Consider the following 21,941-nt stretch of genomic DNA (forward strand, 5'->3'; position numbering starts at 1 on the left):
TTGCTATTTTCGTTGTTTTTATTATTAATGCAATTTTTATGTTTTGAGTAAATAAAGTTACAATATGTAATATTTACATGTATTTTAGAAACATCTTATATTGTAGTTTATTTATTGCTAGGATTAAAAAGTTGTAATTTTATACACTGTCACGTTGGTTTTCTGTTGTTTGTGCAACAGAAAAGCGTTTTCGTGGTGTGAAACATCTTTGATTTGAATAGATTCTGAAAGTCAATGGAAAAGTCATAATATAAATATCTATTTATGCATCCACATTCTTCATACAATTACCTAAATCATTACAACCTCTTAGAACCCGTTTTATATAGACTTCAATCGGGAGATAGATTAGTTTTCTTCGCAAAAAATCAAATATACTAAGAGTGGCAAATGTGAGCGCCTTTAGCTATAAAGAGACTTGTATTATAGTCAAATTAAACAAGTTTCTATTAAAACTTACAGCAGCAAAAACTATATAGTAGACAAGAGTAGTCGGAAACAAAAAAAGAATGGCCGAGAAGAATATTGTTGCTAGATATAATTGCCGATTCATATAGTTATGGGACTCTGTGCGGCCTGAAAGGTATAACAATTAGTTAAGCTGAACGTAAAGCTTTTATATATTAGCAAAACCATAAAACATGCCTTTTAAAATATTGTAACGGTTGCCTCGAACCACTTGCCATAGAACAGAAAGACCTCTTCTTTCCACATTGTAAAGGCTATAAAAATAATAATGGTTAAAAGAGTCCGGTATATGTTACAGATGCTTACACTTTGGTATAAATATAAAAGCAATGCGAATGTAACCCAATAATGGATATTAAATCCACTAGTAATGCTATCTGGAATGTGAAACCCAAGCACCCAATCACTCCGATGGCCAAAAAAACTTGTCGCACTAAAGGTTCAATAAAATCTGTAGTAAAAGAACAATGTTAACCATCTCATCTTGATTTTAAGTAGACGGAATACTTACCCAAAAATGTTGACCACAGCTCAATATGATATTTAAAGCAGTCGAGAAAGAAATTATTTAAATGTATATTTAGCTTGAGGCCAATGGGACTGCCCTCTAATACTTTTAACAGGCTGTACAATTCGTCAATGACATACTAGAATAAATCAGCAAATAAATGTCAAATACAAAAATATTTGGATAGCGAACTTACATGAGATATTTGTATTAGAAAATCACCTGGCTGTGTTGCAAGGGAAAATAGTATTATCATCAATATAATCCCCAGTATTCTATCAAGTGATATATTAGCCGGTCGAGATCTGCTTGATAGAAAACTAGTAATAGTAATATGAAATGTAGTACCATCGATTTAGCTCAATTACCCTTTATCACATGCTGTCTGCCATTCTTTAAAATGCTTATAAATAGTTGTATGAACCATAATGCTGTTAACAAATACATTTTCAGCAATATATTCAAAAATCTTAATTGGAGAATCGGCAATGAGTGTGAACCCATATTGGATACTCTTTTTGGCATTATACTTTGGATTGTTTGGGGTCTCAACAGTGGGTTGATTCAGTCTAGAGAGCTCCAAAAAGTCGCAATCAATGTTATCATTATCATTGTATTCTAAGGATCGGCCATTCACAGATTCCCCAGGTACGAACAGATTTCGTACCATTTGTTTATCGTACAGGATTACTTTAATGTGCTTCAGATATTCGGGTGTAATGCCGAGGTAAACCAGGGTTATATTCGCCTGACTGCTATTGTATGTGAAGCACAGTCGCATATTGAACTTTAGATATTGGTTTTGATCTGCATTGAAATCCTCGTTGAGAATGGAGCCCAGGAAACGCATATTGCCCGATTCATGATGTATGGCCTTATCACTGAACTCCAAATCTGATGCTTCCAGAACGTAATACGATACGACATTATCTTCATTTATCTGCACTTGACCATACAAATTCGTGGGCTTCTTAAGGTAATAATGGTTGAACGGTAGATATATCTTAATGCTCATAATATAATCGATTCAATGACAAAAACACCGGTATTTCTTCTCTCAATCAAAACAAAACAATTGCAGCATGCTTGAGAAGGTGGTGTACAATTCAGCGTGACGTCACAGTTTTCTTTTTTATTAAGAGAACAGCGGGAATAAAATAGTTACAGATTTTTCTATGTCATTGATTAAACGTATTTTCTTGTGTAACAAGTTACAAAAATAATTTAGGTCTCAGTAATTCATCTTAATCCAAGGTTTTACACCTTACAATTTAAGGTCATGTCGATAATTCGTTCAGCGATACCTCCGAAAATGCCACAGTTCGATAAACTGCAAGCACTCTGCCATCGGTGGTCCATTCCATTGTTTTTCAGTTTTCACGTGTTCTGTTTTAAGTCGTTTCACTGGTATCTGTGTTAATATACGCAATAGAGGGATAGATTTTTCATCAGCATTTTATATAGTAAAAATTGTTTTCGTTAAAAGAGATATACATTTGATTCAGCAACAACAATGGGCTATGATGGTGAGTTGAATTAACAGTGCAAGTAAATGGTCGCACTGTATTTGATGCCCAAGTGTGGATAAATAGATGTATGTGTATACATACATACAACTATAAATTTATGCAAAGAAAGGGAAAAATGTGCAACTGAATTTGTTTATCGCGGCATTAGAGTCTGCTCCTTGATTCATTATGTTATATGTTAAAAAGGTCTGTTGGATTAGGTTTTTGATAATATTCGCATTCATTCTAGACCGGTTGTTTTTTTTTTCTGCTTCGGCGGTTTGTTCATTCATACATATATACATACATATGTACAAACGTCGATTTTTGTGTCTATTTTTAATGAAATACAGTGCATTTTGAGATTAGAATAAATTTCAACCGTAAATATTTGCGTACAAACAATGAAGTGAAGTTTTTATGACCATAAACGCATTTAAGCACAGGAAACATGCACCAAAATATATCAATGTATAAGTCTTACATGTGTATATACGTGAATCAGTGTGTATGCAGCTGGCAACATTTGCGTGCACTTCTGGGGACACATTTGCGAAAATCGCGATTGGAGAATCAATTTGTTTAATGCTTGCATATCATTTTCGCAGACCGTGAACGAGATCGCGAAAGACGCCGCCATCGTTCCCGCTCCCGTGACCGCCATCGCGAACGCTCCAGGGATCGTCGCCACCACCGGAACTCGAGGCGCAAGCCCTCGCTTTATTGGGATGTGCCGCCGCCGGGATTCGAGCACATCACCCCAATGCAGTACAAAGCCATGCAGGCGTCCGGACAGATCCCGGCCAGCGTTGTGCCGGATACGCCACAAACGGCGGTGCCCGTGGTCGGATCAACGATTACCCGACAGGCGCGCCGCCTGTATGTCGGCAACATTCCGTTTGGCGTCACCGAGGAGGAAATGATGGAGTTCTTCAACCAACAGATGCATTTAGTTGGCCTCGCTCAGGCGGCCGGCAGTCCCGTCTTGGCCTGCCAGATCAACTTGGACAAAAACTTTGCTTTCCTCGAATTCCGTTCGATTGATGAAACCACCCAGGCAATGGCATTCGATGGCATCAATTTGAAGGGGCAGAGCTTAAAGATCAGGCGTCCGCATGATTACCAGCCCATGCCGGGTATTACAGACACCCCGGCAATAAAGCCCGCTGTTGGTAAGTATCCAAGATCCCTATTTTTCACTTCGTTGTTACAAGGTCTAATCAAATCCTCCATCCCACAACAGTTTCCAGTGGTGTTATTTCGACAGTGGTCCCGGACTCGCCTCACAAAATCTTCATTGGAGGTCTGCCGAACTATCTAAACGACGATCAGGTTGGTTCAACATTTTATGGGCTATTTGTATTCTTTAAAACATTTTTCATATTCTCTTTTAGGTTAAGGAACTGCTTCTGTCGTTTGGCAAGCTACGAGCCTTTAACCTTGTTAAGGATGCTGCTACTGGGTTAAGCAAAGGCTATGCTTTCTGTGAATATGTGGATCTTAGCATCACAGATCAGGTATGAAACTACTTCAAATTGCAAACAAATACAATATTAACTCTCTCTCTCTTTCTCTATTTTAATTCGTAATACAATTTGCAGTCAATTGCTGGCCTGAACGGAATGCAGCTGGGTGACAAGAAACTGATTGTCCAACGAGCCAGTGTGGGCGCCAAGAATGCCCAGAACGCAGCCAACACCACGCAGTCCGTAATGCTACAAGTGCCGGGCCTGTCAAATGTGGTGACCTCTGGACCACCAACCGAGGTACTCTGCTTGCTCAACATGGTCACGCCCGATGAACTGCGGGACGAGGAGGAGTACGAGGATATTTTGGAGGATATCAAGGAAGAGTGCACGAAGTACGGAGTTGTGCGGAGCGTGGAAATCCCGCGTCCCATCGAGGGCGTAGAAGTTCCGGGATGCGGCAAGGTCTTTGTCGAATTTAACTCGGTTCTCGACTGTCAGAAGGCGCAGCAAGCACTTACCGGACGCAAATTCAGCGACCGCGTTGTGGTCACATCATATTTCGATCCTGACAAGTACCATAGACGCGAATTCTAAATACAAGTAAATCATATTTCTCACATTCACCGATTGTCCAATAAATATCACAATAAAAGTAACAATTTACGAATTGACTACGAAAATACCATGAAATAGAAAGGGAAAGTCGATTATATCGATGTGAGCAGTCCGAGTTGGAAACTAAACTCAAAATGCTTGTAATGGGGTGGAACTGTACGCGCGTTTTTAGGCAATATGAAAACTTAATTTAATCCTCAAAAATAGAACATAAAAACAAGTTTGTATATAGACAGCTAACGCCGGTAAACATTTATTTGGCATTAAATAATTATGAATGTATACGTATTGTGTGTTTACTGAATATAGGGCAATTACAAAAGAGTTGCAAATATCTATTAGACGTACATACAAATCACTTAAAAACGGAACGTACAAATTAAATACATTTTGGGTACATATACTAAGCATGATTTGCTAATGCTCAAAAAGCGATCTATTGTGCGAATGAAAACCGCAGAATGTTAATTAAATGCAAATGCATGACAAATGACTTGTGTAGATACGTATCGATCATTTCAGTGGGCATTCAAATGGAATGCAAACAGTTTCAGATTCAAAATCTATTGATACGCATAGAGAACTCATTTTCCACTGCTTAAATCGACTAGTGCATTTTATGGATATTTAATATATAAATTACATTATGCATTCAATAATAAATACGCCTACTGAACTTAGTTTTTTAATATTTAGATTTCGCAGTTTTGTAGAGAGAAAAAGGTAAGTTGCATTTCACGATATGTTTTAAAACTTGGATTTTGTAAAAATAGATATCTTTAAGTTCAAAATTTAACGTTTAAAAATTTCTCTAGACTGACACACATAGAACTTGATATAAAACTAATTATTGTTTAAAATTTCGATAATTTAGAATTTTTAGGCACTTCCAAATACATGTAATTGAATCACAGGTACAATTACATTTTGTATTAATTTTGTTTTAATATTGTTCCCAAACTTTTAGTTTTTCTAATGGTGTTTAACATTAGCTACAACAATCGTGAATAAACAACATAGACACAAATTTGTGGGATATCGTAATTGTTAAACAACTGGAAGACTTGTGTAATTAAAGAGGTTTAAGTTTTGTTAGACCAGATCCTTTGGCAGAAATGGTTGCTTTTCATTAATTGTATAATTATTTTAAGCATTAGAAGAGAAGAAAAGGTAAATAATGAATGATTAAAATGCTGTTTGAGTATTTGTGCTAAGAAAAGGGTCGAAAATTGTTTTCCGGATAATATTTAGAAAGGTTGGTCACAAATGATAGCCAATCAACAATGCTTAAGTGCCTACAAGTGCTCTATTTTCTTCTATTGAATTAAGACTTTCATTAGAAGAATGTAATATAATACTTATAAAAAGCTGATCAGTTGTTGTAAAAGGACTAAAGGAAGTCCTGAAACTGAATATCAAATGCCCATCCAGTTGATTCCATTTGAGCTGTTTGGGGATTGTTTCTTATTTTGGAATCAACTTAATGTAAAACTTTTGATAGTAAAGCCAAATGGAAATCGTTTAATTCCTTGAATCGAAATCAAATCATTTTGGTTTGCTTATTATTAAATGAGGTGAAGGATAGTTAAAACTTATCCGTAATATTTTGTTGTCCTGAATCAATGTCACGTATAACTACAACTTGTACGTTAGTGTTATGGAAAAGCATAAATTATACGCAGGGATTACAAAAACTTGATTTCAGTTCCAGGAGTTCCGAATTTATGCTTTCAATTACTATTTGAATACTCATTGTATAGTATGAACTACCAGATCTTAAGTTTTAAGATTATCATGAGTGGGAGAATCAGGTCATGGTTTAGTGAAATGGTATGTACAGTGTTTGAAAAATTGCTTTTGTGAAATAGCTTCGCTTTGCTTCAATTCTAGCAATTGATTTCATAAACACTCGACACCTATTCACTTGTACATATAGATTTGGAATCATAGTTTGCACTCTAAGCATATTAATGATCCAGCTAACTTCACAATCCTCTTACGGGGAAGTGGCATTTGCAACCTTGATGTTGATCAGCAGGGACGATAGTTCCAGCTCTTCGCTGAACTTATTTCGCAGGATGACGCTGCGATAACCCTGCCGAATACAGGTCAGCGGATAGCACGCCTGGGCGATGAAGTGCGTCTCGGCGAACATATCCTCGTCCTGCACTTCGAAGCGAAGAATCGCGAATTGTGGGTTGCGCACGTTAAACTCGCACGATTCATTCCACACCGGATTGAAACCATTTTCGTTGACTTTGGTGCGGTACTTAACGCCTGTATCATAGCTAGCGCCAACTATCTCGACCACGATCTGCGGATTGTTCGATTTGCCGCCCCGAAATAGATGACGTGCGGCTATCAGCCGTATGCTTACTTTAACTTCGCTTAGGCCATCGCACAGCGGATTGTTCGGATTGAAGCTATCTGACTTCATGAACGACGGCTTTAGGATATAGCCACATTGCCCATTGTTTCGGAACTTGGCCTGATTAAGCTGCATGGCCTTATCGCCTGTCTGATAGTTCAGTGCGATCATCTGTGATCCTATATTCCAGAATGGCATGGGGTTAAAGTTCGACGAGTCCAAGCGCTGACCCTTCGGGTACACTCTGCTGATCTGATTGCGATGGTAGGAGAGAAACAGTTGTGTGTTCTGCTGGAAGAACTGCTTTTCCGCCTTCGTTTCTGGGAAACTCGACATTTCCTGAAATATCCACGAGTGTTCGCGGAACGGCACACTGCGGAAGTAGATGATCAGGTCGGACATCTCCTTGGCCACACGGGCAGTGCGCTCCTTTTTCCGTCTTTCCGAAGCCAGCTGACTGGCGATGAGAGCTGCCTCCTGGATTGCCTTTATCCACTCGTACGCCGTCTCCTGGTTGTCGAAGCCAATCACAAACGGGTTCTGCATCGTTGGCGTTTGTATCTGCAGCTTGAAGATAATGCCCGGATCGTTGGACTCGAAGAGCGAGGCAACAGCTCCGAAAATCTCAATGGAGTCGGTGCGTCCATCTGTACCCTCTTCGTTCAACGAGTTGTAGTCCTCCGTGGTTGAATCGATAACCTAGATATTGAAATTGTCAATTATAATATTATTTAAAATAAAGCTTCGCATCTCACCTTAACGTAGTTTGCCGGCAGGTGCTTCTTTATCATGCCACCGTAGTCCCCAATCCACCACATCGAGTTGTCCCTCTGGACATTCGTTATGATGGCGTGCTTGGGAAATGAGAGCTCATCTGGCTTGTTCGCCTTGTAGCTGTAGAGGGCCTTGCAGGTGACGTGCTCCTCCAGGTTGGAGCCCATGTAGTTGGAGGCACCGTTGTCGTCGTGGCTGCCACTGTGATCGCCCTGGGCGGCCTCCGCTAGCGCCTGACGCAGCAGCTCCTGAGAGACCGGATGGCTGAGCTTAACATTGCGATAGAGTGGGTTTCGGGTATAGTAGTTGATCAGCGAGACCAGAGACTCGAAATTCATCGTATCGATGCCGTACAAACGTCCCTCCTGCATAATGCGGCAGTGCTTGATCTTCCGATTGATTGTAAACGAAATGACGAAAGCGTTAATGCTTTGCACCGAAGGCCGCACCAGAAACGAACCGATTTCCAGCCTAAATAGCCCCTGTTCGGCCTGCTCCTTTGTGGTGTTTGGGTGGAACCACTCCTGATCCTCGTGCTTTTTCGGCTGCGGAACAGGCTCCTTCAGTATAATCGAAAACTCTGAGCTACGCAGCATATTCTTGCGGTAGTAAACGATCAGTGAGTACAGTGAATCGAACACAAAATTCTCCACTAGATAGTACTTGATTGATCCATTTTCATGCTTTAACTTAATGCGGCAGTGATTCGGGCGATTTCGTCGCCAAAACGAGAGACTATAGTCACCCACAAACGTTGCCGATTCTCGAACTAAAAATGTTCCATCGCCAAAATGTTTATACTTCTTCAGCAAGTCATCCGCCTCCTTCCTGCCACCTAAAGAGTAAATAATTAGAGAAAGTAAATGATTAAATATTCAATCAATAAACGCACCTTCCAGTTTTCCATGGAACCAATTTTCGCCGAAGTGCAGCTCATCGTTGGCCGAGGTATCCTTCTGCTTTTGCTGCATGTTGCTGTTTAAGGAACACGACGAAGAAAGGCCAAAGTCGTCATCCTCGGAGTTTCCATTGCGCGACTCGTTGATTTCAGAGGAGTAGATCAGCTCCTGATGGGTCAGAACGAACTGGTACAGATTCCAGGACTTATCGACCGGATCCTTGAAGTACAGCAATCCCTCCTTGAACACCTTGCGCACATTCTCGCCATCGTTCTCCCCACCGCCCGCTCCACCCAGCGAAGATCGATGGCCCAGTGAACCCGTGCCAGAAATCCCATTGGTGATGTCGTCAAACTGCGGCAACTTCTTGTGCTTCAGGATTATCTTGCGACGCAGCTGGTATGGCGATGGCAAGTGCTGCTCGTTCCGATCACAAGGTTGCGTGAGCAGCATATCGCCGAAAACCTGTAATATGGTATAAAAGGTATAAGTCAATAGGCTTTCATACAATTAATACTCAAAGTATCAACAAATATACATTAAAGCCTCGAAATAGACTTATTTTAAAAACTGAATTAGGTTGAAACAGGGAGAATATCATTTATCATCGTCTTGTAATCTAAGGAACTAAACATATTGCTCGGGTATATTTGGCATACACATTAGCAACTGTCCCAATCTACAAAACCTATTTCAATTATGTATTGAGTTTGGCAATGAAAAGCATTCACAAAGAAAGCTATAAAAGAGCTCGTTATTACAGCGAATGCATCAATTTGCAATCGTGCAGAGCTCCTGTTTGTATGGCATATATAAATTGTTGTTATTAATAGATTCGATTAGGTCAACTAACCTCGATCAAGGCCTGCGCCATATTCCGCTGTTGCTCCAGGGAGCAGTTCTGCTCTATGGACAGTATCACCGGGTACTCGGAGCTGGTGAAGGCGTGGTCCTTGATCGTCTTGATGACGTCCATGAACTTGATCTTGGAGGTGATGGTGTGGCCGTGAAATATGTAGGGCAGGTTGTCGGGCCCATTCCAGCAGTCTAGCTCGATGCAGCGGCATCCCATGCGAAGGGCGCGGGCGTATGCCTCGCAGGAGGATTCGCTAGAGAACTGATCCCCCGTCAGGTAGGTATTGTGCGACGATGCGATCCAGTAGGAGGACAACGGCAGGTTCATGTCCATGAACACTTGGTCGTATTTGCTGTTCCACAGGTCGTTCTGCTTCGAGAACAGAAAGTCCACAAACTCCGAAATGGTGAGATACGGTTCCTGGACGTCCCGTTCCACATCCTGAACAAAGTCCCGAATGAAGGAGGCAATGGCTGCGTTACTGATCTCACTGGCGCTCACATCGCGTTGTTCCGTCTCCAGGAACTGCTTCAGCTCAGACGGTCGCACCACCTGTTGGTCCTCCGAATAGGGAAAGTTGGCCACTCCCGATCCCGACAAGACGCTGGCAAATCCGTTAGGCAGCAGCAACTTCTGATAGAACCGCGAGAAGTCGTCAAACTTGAGATCGTGCTTGCGCCGCACATCCTCGGTAAAGTGCTCCATGAACTTGCCGGTGGTCATCTTACAGCTAACTCCGGCCAAAAAGAGCTTAAAGTCCTTGATAGTCACCTGGGCGGGCGACTGTTCCGTGGCCTTGGCAGAATGCGAGTTGACATTCTCGATTTGGTAGTACTCGCGACGCAGCCAGCGGTCAATTTGCAAGGGATAGGGTGCTCCCAGAGTGTCCTTAACCATGTAACGCAAGCCCCGCACCCAGTTATCGGCTTCGATCTCCGACAGAGCCACCACAGAGAAGCTCTTCAGCTTGAAGTGATTGCCGTGCAGAATGACAAAGCACTTGCTGGACTCGAAGCGCTGGCAGTCGTCGGCAAACAGGCGGAACTCCTTGGAGTGCTTGCCCACCCGTATCTCGCGAATCTCCCGCAGCTGTATGGCACCCTCGTAGTCGGTGCGTGGCGTTTGGGTGGCCACCGTGGCCCAGAGCAGCTGTCGGGTCTCTCGGATGAGCATCAGGTGGCGGCGATCTGGGCGACGCTGTTTCCCATACAACTTGGTCACGATGGTGCCGCGCTCCAGCATCCCAATGGTCTGCTCCATCTCGCCCAGCAGCGGGGCACTCATCGCACTAAAGCAGCTCATCCTGTCCGATCCAAACGTGCAAACGTCCAAACGTCTTGATTCCTATCGAATCCAGTTCCTTTCAAATTCCGCTGGCTGCCACAGGTTGTTCCACGCCTCGCCAACCGATCGCCAGACTAAATGCAATGCATGCAAACTATGGGTTCCAGCGCGTGGAACTATTTGCAGATCAACTGCTCCCTCTCTTTGATTGTGATTTGATGCACAAATCACGACCACTGGACTCAAAAACCCGAGTTTAACAATGCAATACCTAAAATGTACCCAAAAAATACCACAGAGGCAGATAAGATAAGCCAGCTGTTGAGGAAACCGTCAGCGTTGCCAGACTGCAGTGTGGTACAAAATCTACTAAATCCACGCAAATGGGCTTTACACACTGCGGTTGTATTTCAAAGTGTCAAAAATTGATTGGCAAAAAAAACATTTTAATTTGAAAATATGTTTCTAAAAATTTGTTTGTTTACAAACTTTAATATCTAAAGAGGGAAATTAATCATACTAACCAGATTGAAGAAGCTAAGAGCATTTATAACTTACCTTGAGTAGATAAAGTTCTCGAAACCAAAACAAACATAAGTTTTCTTGTTATTGTATTTAAAATATGTTTACAAATTAATAAGCTTAGGCAATTGATTGCTTTACGTAGCTCCATATCGGATATATTCTAGCTTTTTCTTCTTCCCTAGATATAAGTGCGCAATATTCCAGTTTAAATTTCAGTAGTGAATTAGGTCTGTTCTTTTGAAAACCCCACATTTGGATAAGGAAGCTCTGCGTGGCTCTGGGGAAAACATTTGGACAATATTTGGACGAAATAATCTGAACCATCTGATAATAATATGTACATACATATTTCTGCCCCTGAAAACCATTTTGGCACACAGCAGTACCACTCGTAATACTCGCACATACGCAAAACAACTCATAAGAAATTTTCTCTGATTTGCCTTTACAAGCGTACATCTAGCTAAATTAAATTTATTTCAAACTATTTTTACAGTATTGTGTAAATTCTTAGGAAAAAAAAACAAATACTTAGTGGCTACTATAGTATTGCTAATGTAATTCACACATTTTAAGTTTAGGAACTCGGTCGTGGTTCCTACCGAGTGTTGTGTCTATCAAATATAAAAGCTAAAGCTGTTCATTATTGGGATTTTTAACATAAAAGTTCTTCATCATCTATTACGTATACCAAGCATTAATTAAAAATAAAGATAAAGACAAATGGTTCTGAAGAAAACATCATCATTCCATCCTAAGAACAAAAAAAAAGAATCTCATTTCTAAAAGTTTATTTTATAATAGTTTAGTTCTTATAACAAAGCGCACAGGGAACTGGAATTTTCATAGTAATTTATTATGTAGGGTATGGATTACCGTCAAATTGTAGAAAATTAGGAATTAAAGGTTTAACCTAGACACACTTCTATGAATATAATCTCGGTGGCGAGTTATTCTCTATCAAAATCATGCTAAAAAATATATATGTTTATTTATATATATATAATTACATGCATATACACGCATATCTCGCACTCATAACGTGGCGAGAGCGAAGTTAGGCGTACAGCAAGAGGCGTCTTGGTTAACTGACCATCGACGCATCCATGGTTATAATTTCAGCTCCTCTCTTATCACGTTATAATCTAACCACTACTTGGCTTATACAGGCGATCTAAAGGAAAACATCCTTCCAACCGTTGTGGACATGGGTGGTGATCTCTATCCAAGCATACCCATCTATCAAGGGCCGGAGGAACGTCTCCCTTTACATCTGCATAAACACTTTCTCATTATCATTTTCATTCTGTTTCTGTTTTTGTTTCTGATTTGTTTCTGTGCCTGGAACATTTGGGCGTTTTTAAGGCCGACGCAAAAACTAGTTTTTACATTACTTTGCAGTCCCGCTGAAATCTACTCTAATATTAGGCTTGTATGTTGTAATTTGCTCTCGATTCTCGTTAATTTCTACGTAGTCTCATCTAAATAATACTTCAAATAGTATGTACATGGCCAAGTCAACAACAATTGTTGCAATGTCCGATATCGTTTTGGTTGTTCCTCCTCTCGAATCGCCGAACAACCGAAGACCAACTTTCCGTATCTTATGATCGTGGCTATTATAGTTGATGTGTATCTATTTACAAATGAGGACAAACCCAATTATCTCCAAGGATCTTTTGATTCACGAATCGCAAACTAAACTGGTAAACTGGTAAATGAACTAAGTAAACATGTTTTGAATGAAATGGAATTTGGAGGATATATATGTTGTGAGAGCGGCAAAAATAAATAGATCGAGATATCACCCGCCACTGAGTTAAGTATTTCACATTATCACGTTTCATTTAGTTTGTTTCGTGTGGGAACATATAAACTCGAACGCATTGATTATAGTTTCATTATGGTGAATCTAACTTTAATAAATGGGAAATATGTACCAATATTTATAAATGTAGTGGTAACCTTCATAGTTGCTGAGAACGAATGACATCATGATGAATTTCTTCAATTTATAAAATAATTCTTCTTATTACTTTAGGAGAAACTTAGCACTGAAGCACAAATAAGGTTTGCAGACAGAAGAGTGTCATTTTAATCTAACCATACTTAATCGTATTCATCTTAATCATCTTAACATAGAACTTATAAAAGGTTTCTTTGTGATTTATCTTCATAATTCATGGAAATTTGATTACTTATGTTAAAAAAAAAAATTATATATTATTTATATATATGCATTTACATATATATAATAGGTGCTTTCTTTAGAGATTCCACTTCCCGATAACCATCAAATTGTCACAGAAAAATTAAACAAAACAATTTGTGCTTTGGTTTGCCAATCACAGAAATCTTCTGCAGACATTTTGCCCATGGCTGGTATGGAAATCGCTTGAAAAATCCCTAAATTTCACAGAATCTCACGAGATTTCGTATTGTTTCGAAATACACTAGGAACAATGGTCTCCTCTTCGGTTAACTATGAAAACCTCTTCTGAAAGTTCGAGAGATATCTGTGATAGTTGGAATTTTAGTTGGACATTGGTTCTATATTTCTAATATTTCTGAAAGAGACTTACACCGCTCATTCGGGGGTGCTACAAATGGAAAAAAAAGGAAAGAGATTCACAAGAGCTCTATGCACATCCTTGCTGCTTAAAAAATAAACAAAACAAAAAAAAGAACCTTTCCACCATGATTGTTAGCCTGTCTTTAATCAAAACACGATTGATAATAGCTTTGCCAGATGATCCTGAACAAATTGTGACAGTGTTCTGTTACCGGAAAGCGAAACCTCTAACAGGGCACACCCTTATATATATAAATATATATTCAACACACATTGGCCAACCTGATAATAGATCGACCAACGTTATCATGTTTGTTCCTCCATCGCGACAACGATCGTGTGTATAAATAGTGAAGAGTATTTACTGCTAAACCTATTGGTTCTCGTCATCATCTCCATCGCCGTCGTCATCGTCGTGCTGCTCTTCCAGCTGCTGGTGTTGCTGCTGGGCAGCGGCGGCAAGTAACGCGGCTTTCTGTGCCTGCGCCTGCATCGACGCCTGCATCGACGGTGCGGACATGGCGATTTTCCCGCTCGTCTTGTACTCGGTCATCTCCTGTTAAAGGCAAAAATCCACATGTCAATCGGATATCCAAGTGGTCATGCATATCTAAAACCTACGCGTTCATATCGAGCCTTGTCCCGCTCGGCCATCGACTCGTACTTCTGCTTGACCTCGGGATCCACATCGGACCACTTGCGTCCCAGCTCTTTGGCAATGTCGCCCACTCCGAACTCGGGATTAAGTGCCTTCACCTTATTTCTCTCGTCATTGCAGAACCAGAAGAACGCAGACCTATGCGAAAAAAAAGGGATGGAATAAGACAGAGTAAATGATTATTGATCTGATTCGCTTCATTATCTTGCAGTCACAATTGTGTATACAATATAGCATAATATGATAATTGACTTTGCTACGAACTCACAATGAACGTTTTGGAGCATTGGGGTCCTTGATTTGTTTCCTCTTCTTGCCGCGTCCCACGACCGCTCCCTTGGGCGGCACATAGTTCTGCATTTCCGCCTCGTATCGCTGCTTGTCCTTCTCGGCCATTTCGTGGAAGCGCTTCTTCTCCTTGTCCACCATTGTCTAGACGGATGGGATAGATGGCAATCCACTTTAAAACAAGGAGTCCTTATGGCAATTGATATTCTCATTACTTACCTTCCACCTTTCGGCACACTTCCGTGAGAATTCGGCGAATATCACCGTCTCATCGGGATGCTTCTTTTTGTGCTCCTCCCTGCAAGTTTGTACAAAGTATGCGTAGGCGGTCATTCGGCCTCTGGGCTTGGCATCGGCCTTGCCGCCTCTGATCATGGGGCTCTGTGGATTGGAGGAACGGAAATTGGAACGGGGTTAGCTGGCTGATGGGAATGAGAATGGCATATTCATATTAAACTTACCGCCGAATTAATGACATTCTGTTGCTGCTGCTGCTGTTGCATCTGTTGTTGCTGCTGGTGCTGTTGCTGCTGCTGTTGTTGCTGCTGCTGCTGTTGCTGCTGCTGGTGCTGCAGTTGCGCCGCTGTATTGGCATCGACCTGGCCCTGATTGGCGGCCGAATACCACCACTGGGAGCCGGGTACGGCTGCTGCAGCGGCTGCCTGTGCCATATTTAGACGATAGTCATAGCCCGTGGTGCCGGCTGCGTTCGATGTGGCCACCACCTGGGCCATCGTCGTGGCCGGATTCGGAAAACTGCTGGCCATTTTGTATGTGAACAGCTGTTGGGTGCCCACGCCGGCTGTGGTATTGGAGCTGTTCTGGTGCGCCTGCTGTTGATTCTGCTGCACCACCACCTGGTGTTGTTGCAACTGTTGCTGTTGTACTTGTTGTTGTTGCTGAGCAGCCAATTGCTGCTGATAGTGTTGAATTGTTTGCTGATCAATAGTTGGTTGATGATGTTCATTAGCATTATTAGTGCGATGCCAGTCGATTGGGCTACAACAATACACTACAATCATTTGGCTGGACTCTCGATGTCTGGCATCGCACTAACCACTAAGATAGTCCTTAATACTAGCGATAGTGAAAACTGTGCGTTTTTTTTTTTTGTGAGTTCTGCGGTTTATTGAGCGCCAAGAATCGAAGGAGCAGAAAATTTGATATTTCTTAACTAATGTAGCGATTTTCAGACACAAACGATCTCTACATCTTGAATATTTTGCTGATTTGTTTAAATATTTAACAGTTCTTTACACTGGTAAAACTTAACTCTGATAAAAAAAAAAGCTAGTTTTCTTTACTCATTTTTAATAATTATTAAGTCTGAAGAGTCTTAGTCTTACTTAAAGCCAAAAGATTAAATAGCAATCATCAAAAGATATTAAAAGTATCTGTCGGAATTGGGGCGTTATCCTTTTCATTTACTTTCCATGTAAATAAACGTGTAGATACTCGTTATCTACAGATACCGATAAATTGATGTCAATACCAGAATATAATACCAAATCCTGGCCAAAAGATAGTCTCTTATTTCCCATTGAAAGCGTAATTTCAATGTCAATAATCTAGCTTGTTTTGTTTACAAATTAATAGTAATTATCGCACCAGCTGTTGAGCCCATAGATAGAAAGCTTTTACATGAATCGGGCAAGGCAATGGAACTATTGTTGGGGGAAGAAGAAGCTGAGCGAGTAGCACCGGTTCCGTTTTGTGAATCGGATTTGATTGTCTTTATTTCGATTCCGATTCCAGGGCTTAAAGTGCAAAACCAGGGCGTCAGAGTTACAAAACATGAATGAACCCATTATTCTTTTTGCCGAAAATAGCCCCTTTCTGCTTGCCAATTGTTGAAAAAAGCAAAATACACTTTCCTACCACTGCCAAAAAAAGCAAAAAATAATAATAAATGTTTTTAAGAGAGCCATATTACGTAGATACATATGTAAGTACAGAGATATACATGTGAGCATAAATATTTGCATAGACAAGTATTTGCACATACATACATTTGTATTTTATGCACACATGGGTAAAAATATAGCCAATTTCGGATTACGCAAGCTGCGATTTGGGCCGTTTCACGTACAGGTTTTCATATGTATATGTATTTTTATTTTATGTACATCATATTCTCCTTATTTTTTGCATTTTATATGTACATATGCATGCAAACAAACGTGCGTACATCGCATTAAGGCAGCATATTTTAAAAGAAACGAAATGCAATGCGGTTTACCGTTTACATGCACGCATTCACGATTCTTGGTATAAATATATTTGTGTATTTATACAAACTAATAAGAAAAATGGCGGACTTGGATGCGCACGCAAAATACAATTTTGATTGTACAGCGTCGTTTTTTTGTTTGTATGCATACTTGCACATACAAAGGCGTACTCTTATAGCATTTAGTTACATGCCTATTTATTTAATAACTAAAAACAAAAGCGAGACGCAATGGATGTACATACGCTTGCTTGTACATACGTACGTATGTAAGTATGTATGCAGCATATATATTCACAAAAAGTTTCCACTGTGGCTGAGTAAAGGTAAAAAGGTTCGGAAATATCCAAATATATAATTAATAAATAAGCGTCTGGCTTTTTATTAATTATACATTGTCGTTTGGCGGGAAAATGATTAAAACGCGGCAACCTATACAAAAAACGCGGCCATGATTGTATGTGTGTTGTGCCATGAGTGTATATAAATGTGTGCATGTGTGTTTTAAATAAAACGCCGTATACCTGCACACAAGCTTACCTGTATTTGATGAAAGTGTTCCATAACTGTGAGATTTCGGATCTAGTCCGAATGTTTTAATCGTGGATTGGCTTTATACTGGGATTTCCGTACTATATCCTTCACTTTTAGTCCTAAATGGTTAAAGCATATATATTTACTTTTAGCACAAATACGTTTGTATGTAATGAGCACACCAACGCAAATTGGAGTCGAGTCTTAAGCCAGATTTTTTTTCTGTTTCCTTTTTTTAATACTGTTCTACGCAGTTTGTTGTACGTCGTATTGTATTGATTATTGCACGTATGTAGGTACGGATACGAATGCGAATGTATGTACGATGCACGTTAGCAGGGAAAAAGGAACACAGCACAAGCCAAAACTTTGAAAATTTAAAAAATTCACAATGCACGTTGTTTTTTTGTACTTCTTTTTATTTGCGTCTAGGCCTTTTTCGCTTTTTTGTTGTTTGATTTTATTTGTTTTTTAGTTGGCAAAACGCGGAACGCGGGCGGCTTTGCGAATTTGTTTTGTCGTTTGTTTTTAGCTTGTAAAAAATAAACAAACAGCGCTGCATACGCTGACTTTATTGTATCGTATCGCTTGTGTTTTGTTGGTGTGGTATGGTATATATGCTATACAGTACACAGCACACAGTATGGTATCGTATCAATGCGAATGCGGAAAATACAATATATGATGTTCGTTCGCGCGCCGCTCGTACCAACAACGAATGAATTGAATTGCCGTCTCTGCCTTACCTTCTTACTGTGCTTCCAAATCCAAACGGGCGGATAAATGTGTATGCGTTGCGTTGCGTTGGACTGTGTGCGCAATTCTGTGCTTGTGTGCGGGAGAGTGAGAGCACGAAGAGAGCCAATACATACATACATACATATGTACATACACGTGGTGGAGGGAAAAGGCCTTATAAAACATTTTGGCCTGTTACTTTCTTACATACATACGAACACGGGTATGTACATAAACGCTTGCGTGCCAAACATACAAACTATGGAGCGTGTGGAGTGTGGGAAAAATACAGAACTGTATGTATGCATATGTACATTATACAGTTCTTAGGGCCAAAATTTATTTTAAACATACATATCTTATTTTTAACTGCCAGCTACATTCGTTAATGCGACGTATGCATGTACGCCTGGCTGTACGAATTCTACAAAACCGATATGCATCAATGCAAACACATTGATACATAACCAAGCATATACAACTGTGTTCATGCTAATAGCAGTGCAGATGACCGCTACTTTCTAAATTGATTGTTTAATATAAATATTCCATCATAAGAATGTTTTTTTTTACATGGATAATTTCATATGATCGACTGAAAATTAGATATTCTGTTAAAAAGAATTAAGTACAATAGAAACTGAACTGCATTGCGCCTTTTGCGACACAGAAGACAAAGCAAAGGATTAATTAACAAAAGGGAATACGAAAAAACCGTTTGATGCTCTCGCACTACTATTCCCACGAACGCAGCTGTATGTACATACGTGTGGAACACACAAACATATGTACATCGCAGCGACCCGCTACATACACATTTTCATTTTGTGTGACTGTACTTCGCTCTCTCTTTTGCTCTCGTGAGTTTAGTTTTACAGAGAGAGCCAATAATGCATATGTATGTGTATGTACAAATGTAATGTATGAGGTCACAAAAACCCAAAAAACAAAATTCTCAATTATATTGGTCATTTAAATATTTTATTTTTTTAATTTGTTTTTTATTATACTTATACGCCAATTTCAAAAATTGATTTGCAGTTTTTGTAAAACCGATTACTTCTAACGGGTGTTTTTTTTAGAGGTATAGAACTTTAAATTGCAATAAAACAACGATGGATTATTCGATTGACATGAATTTTATTGACATGAAAGATAATCTTGTGGCATTACATTTTAAATATGATTTCTGGCATATGACCGCCACGGCTGTCTCGGATGTAGTCCAATCTGGACGTCCAATTTGCAATGACTTTTTCCAACATATTTGGCCGTATATCGGCAATAACACGGCGAATGTTGTCTTCCAAATGGTTTAGCGTTTGTGGCTTATCCGCATAGACCAATGACTTTACATAGCCCCACAAAAAGTAGTCTAGCGGTGTTAAATCACAAGATCTTGGAGGCCAATTCACAGGTCCAAAACGTGAAATTAGGCGGTCACCAAACGTGTCTTTCAATAAATCGATTGTGGCACGAGCTGTGTGACACTTTGCGCCGTCTTGTTGGAACCACAGCTCCTGGACATTATGGTCGTTCAATTCAGGAATGAAAAAGTTAGTAATCATGGCTCTATACCGATCACCATTGACTGTAACGTTCTGGCCATCATCGTTTTTGAAGAAGTACGGACCAATGATTCCACCAGCCCATACAGCGCACCAAACAGTCAGTTTTTCTGGATGTAACGGTGTTTCGACATACACTTGAGGATTAGCTTCACTCCAAATGCGGCAGTTTTGTTTGTCGACGTAGCCATTCAACCAGAAGTGCGCTTCATCGCTAAACAAAATTCGCTTATGAAAATCGGGAACAACAGCAATCTCGTTTTGGGCCCATTCGACGAATCTACGCCTTGCTTGATGATCGTTTGGTTTCAATTCTTGCACGAGTTGGATTTTGTAAGTACGCAAACCAAGATCCTTCCGCAAAATCTTCCATAAAGTGGATGGACACAGATCCAATTCCTGTGCTCGATGGCGGATGGACTCATTCGGGTCTTCCTCAATGCTACGCTCTACAGCAGCAATAGCTTCTTCTGTACGCACCGTACGGCGTCTCTGGGGATGCGAGTTATCAATAAGAGTAAACGCGGTGCGAAAACGGTCCATGGTTAATCGAATTAACTGCTCTGATGGACGATTTTGTCGACGATAAAATGGACGTAGTGCGCGATACGTATTCCGCACAGAACCATTATTTTCGAAATAAAATTGCACTATTTGCAAGCGTTGTTCAGGCGTGAGTCTATTCATGACGAATTGCCAAACCAAACTGAGAATAAATCACTTGACAGCTGTTAAATCGGTCGCCATCTTGAACAGTAATGCCAACTTAAAGTTCTATACCTCTAAAAAAAACACCCGTTACTTATACGCCAATTTCAAAAATTGATTTGCAGTTTTTGTAAAACCGATTACTTCTATATCTATTTCAATTGCTGGTACATTTTTAAATGTTTTAAAAGGGTTTGAACCATATTTAATATGGCTATGCTTTTTATATAATAACAAATATAATAATTTTTAAGGTATCCCATTTTAAAAATGCGAAGTAGGAAAGATCTGTGGTAATTTAAAAATAACGTTTTTGAATTGCTGGTTTCATTTTCATTTAATCGCCGGGCGAAAACTATCGGCTAAATAGTGTGAACGCACGCACATCATATGCGTCGGTGTCATCTCCAAATGAATAATAGAATTTGACTTGTTTGATGCCGTTTTCCTAATATTGCCCGGAACTAAAAGCGATATGTCGAACAAAATTCAAGTCTCGCTTCCGGAGGAGGAACTGGATTGGATACAATTACGCCAGGATCTGGGACCCGTTGCCGAGGTTGAAACCACTAAGGAGAAGCTGCAGCGCAAGATCAAGGAGAATCCGCTGGTTCCGTTGGGTGAGTGTGTTTGCCGGGTTATGTAAACAAAACAATGTACATATCTATTTATTAATGCAATTGTTTATTATTTTTGCATGCAGGATGTTTGGCCACGACGGCGGCGCTCACAGCTGGCTTATACAATTTTCGCACTGGCAATCGGAAGATGTCGCAGCTGATGATGCGAACTCGTATTGCCGCTCAGGGATTTACCGTTATGGCCCTAGTTGTCGGCGTTGTCATGACATACACTGATAAAAAATAACTATAACGATATTATTATGATCCTAAATATATAGGCTGAATTTTAATTCAGTTGTATTCTGTTTTTTTTTTGAGTCCCATGTTACAAAAAGCTACCACCTACGACCGCAAACTTATATAAATGTTTAAATATACGTTAACTTGTATATAGATAGTATCTAAAAGATACCTATAAAAGATAATTTATAATGTCTCCATTTGTTGTACTAAAATGTGGGAAACCAACAATCTTAAGGGGCTACTGTTAATGTGATAGTTTTAGCTGTGATGAAACAATAGATTCAAATAAATAATACATATCATGTAAATTATAATGAGTTTTGAGGTGTTTAGTGATCTTTCAGTTCACTTAATAATCTATGGTTTAATGTTGAAAGGTCCTTAGAGTTGTGATTAGCTATACCATCCATGCATATACAGGACTATACCTGGGTGTGTCCAAAGGCACGGGGGTAAGTGTACCATACTCAAAGGTATCGCCAAGTTACTGGCTTTTCCCATTCTG

The 21,941-nt window shown here is 40.0% G+C and overlaps 5 protein-coding genes across 7 annotated transcripts; 2 read left to right on the forward strand and 3 right to left on the reverse strand.

Annotated features, from left to right (window-relative positions):
• Window positions 1-87: 87 nt before the first annotated feature.
• On the reverse strand, window positions 88-2,031 carry LOC122624408. The gene is made up of 8 exons (XM_043803930.1): window positions 1,345-2,031; window positions 1,173-1,281; window positions 980-1,115; window positions 775-919; window positions 646-722; window positions 461-576; window positions 292-406; window positions 88-224 (listed from the first exon to the last, which is right to left on the reverse strand). Exons 1-8 carry the CDS (start codon window positions 1,989-1,991, stop codon window positions 124-126), a joined length of 1,446 nt encoding a protein of 481 aa, XP_043659865.1. The 5' UTR covers window positions 1,992-2,031; the 3' UTR covers window positions 88-123.
• A 313-nt stretch (window positions 2,032-2,344) lies between these two features.
• On the forward strand, window positions 2,345-4,633 carry LOC122623531 (splicing factor U2AF 50 kDa subunit). The gene is made up of 5 exons (XM_043802737.1): window positions 2,345-2,502; window positions 3,093-3,656; window positions 3,728-3,816; window positions 3,879-4,001; window positions 4,086-4,633. Exons 1-5 carry the CDS (start codon window positions 2,490-2,492, stop codon window positions 4,545-4,547), a joined length of 1,251 nt encoding a protein of 416 aa, XP_043658672.1. The 5' UTR covers window positions 2,345-2,489; the 3' UTR covers window positions 4,548-4,633.
• Window positions 4,634-4,725: 92 nt separating this feature from the next.
• Window positions 4,726-11,044, reverse strand: LOC122623530 (1-phosphatidylinositol 4,5-bisphosphate phosphodiesterase gamma-1). The gene is made up of 4 exons (XM_043802736.1): window positions 9,463-11,044; window positions 8,603-9,074; window positions 7,692-8,545; window positions 4,726-7,635 (listed from the first exon to the last, which is right to left on the reverse strand). The coding sequence occupies exons 1-4, from the start codon at window positions 10,765-10,767 to the stop codon at window positions 6,565-6,567; spliced, it is 3,702 nt and encodes a 1,233-aa protein (XP_043658671.1). The 5' UTR covers window positions 10,768-11,044; the 3' UTR covers window positions 4,726-6,564.
• Window positions 11,045-13,345: 2,301 nt separating this feature from the next.
• Window positions 13,346-18,321, reverse strand: LOC122623483 (high mobility group protein DSP1). 3 transcript variants are annotated; one of them, XM_043802678.1, is made up of 7 exons: window positions 18,303-18,321; window positions 17,563-17,675; window positions 15,254-15,709; window positions 15,012-15,173; window positions 14,773-14,936; window positions 14,468-14,642; window positions 13,346-14,402 (listed from the first exon to the last, which is right to left on the reverse strand). In XM_043802678.1, the coding sequence occupies exons 2-7, from the start codon at window positions 17,584-17,586 to the stop codon at window positions 14,220-14,222; spliced, it is 1,164 nt and encodes a 387-aa protein (XP_043658613.1). In that variant the 5' UTR covers window positions 17,587-17,675; window positions 18,303-18,321; the 3' UTR covers window positions 13,346-14,219. The 3 variants fall into 3 exon arrangements, with proteins under 3 accessions (XP_043658613.1, XP_043658612.1, XP_043658614.1); XM_043802677.1 differs by having other exon boundaries at window positions 15,254-15,730; window positions 18,303-18,319; XM_043802679.1 differs by lacking the exon at window positions 18,303-18,321 and having other exon boundaries at window positions 15,254-15,706; window positions 17,563-18,279.
• Window positions 18,322-20,952: 2,631 nt separating this feature from the next.
• On the forward strand, window positions 20,953-21,618 carry LOC122623485 (HIG1 domain family member 2A, mitochondrial). The gene is made up of 2 exons (XM_043802680.1): window positions 20,953-21,190; window positions 21,274-21,618. The coding sequence occupies exons 1-2, from the start codon at window positions 21,046-21,048 to the stop codon at window positions 21,435-21,437; spliced, it is 309 nt and encodes a 102-aa protein (XP_043658615.1). The 5' UTR covers window positions 20,953-21,045; the 3' UTR covers window positions 21,438-21,618.
• The last annotated feature ends 323 nt before the right edge of the window (window positions 21,619-21,941 follow it).

The sequence above is a fragment of the Drosophila teissieri genome, chromosome X, assembly GCF_016746235.2.
Source record: "Drosophila teissieri strain GT53w chromosome X, Prin_Dtei_1.1, whole genome shotgun sequence".
Lineage (NCBI taxonomy): Eukaryota > Metazoa > Arthropoda > Insecta > Diptera > Drosophilidae > Drosophila > Drosophila teissieri.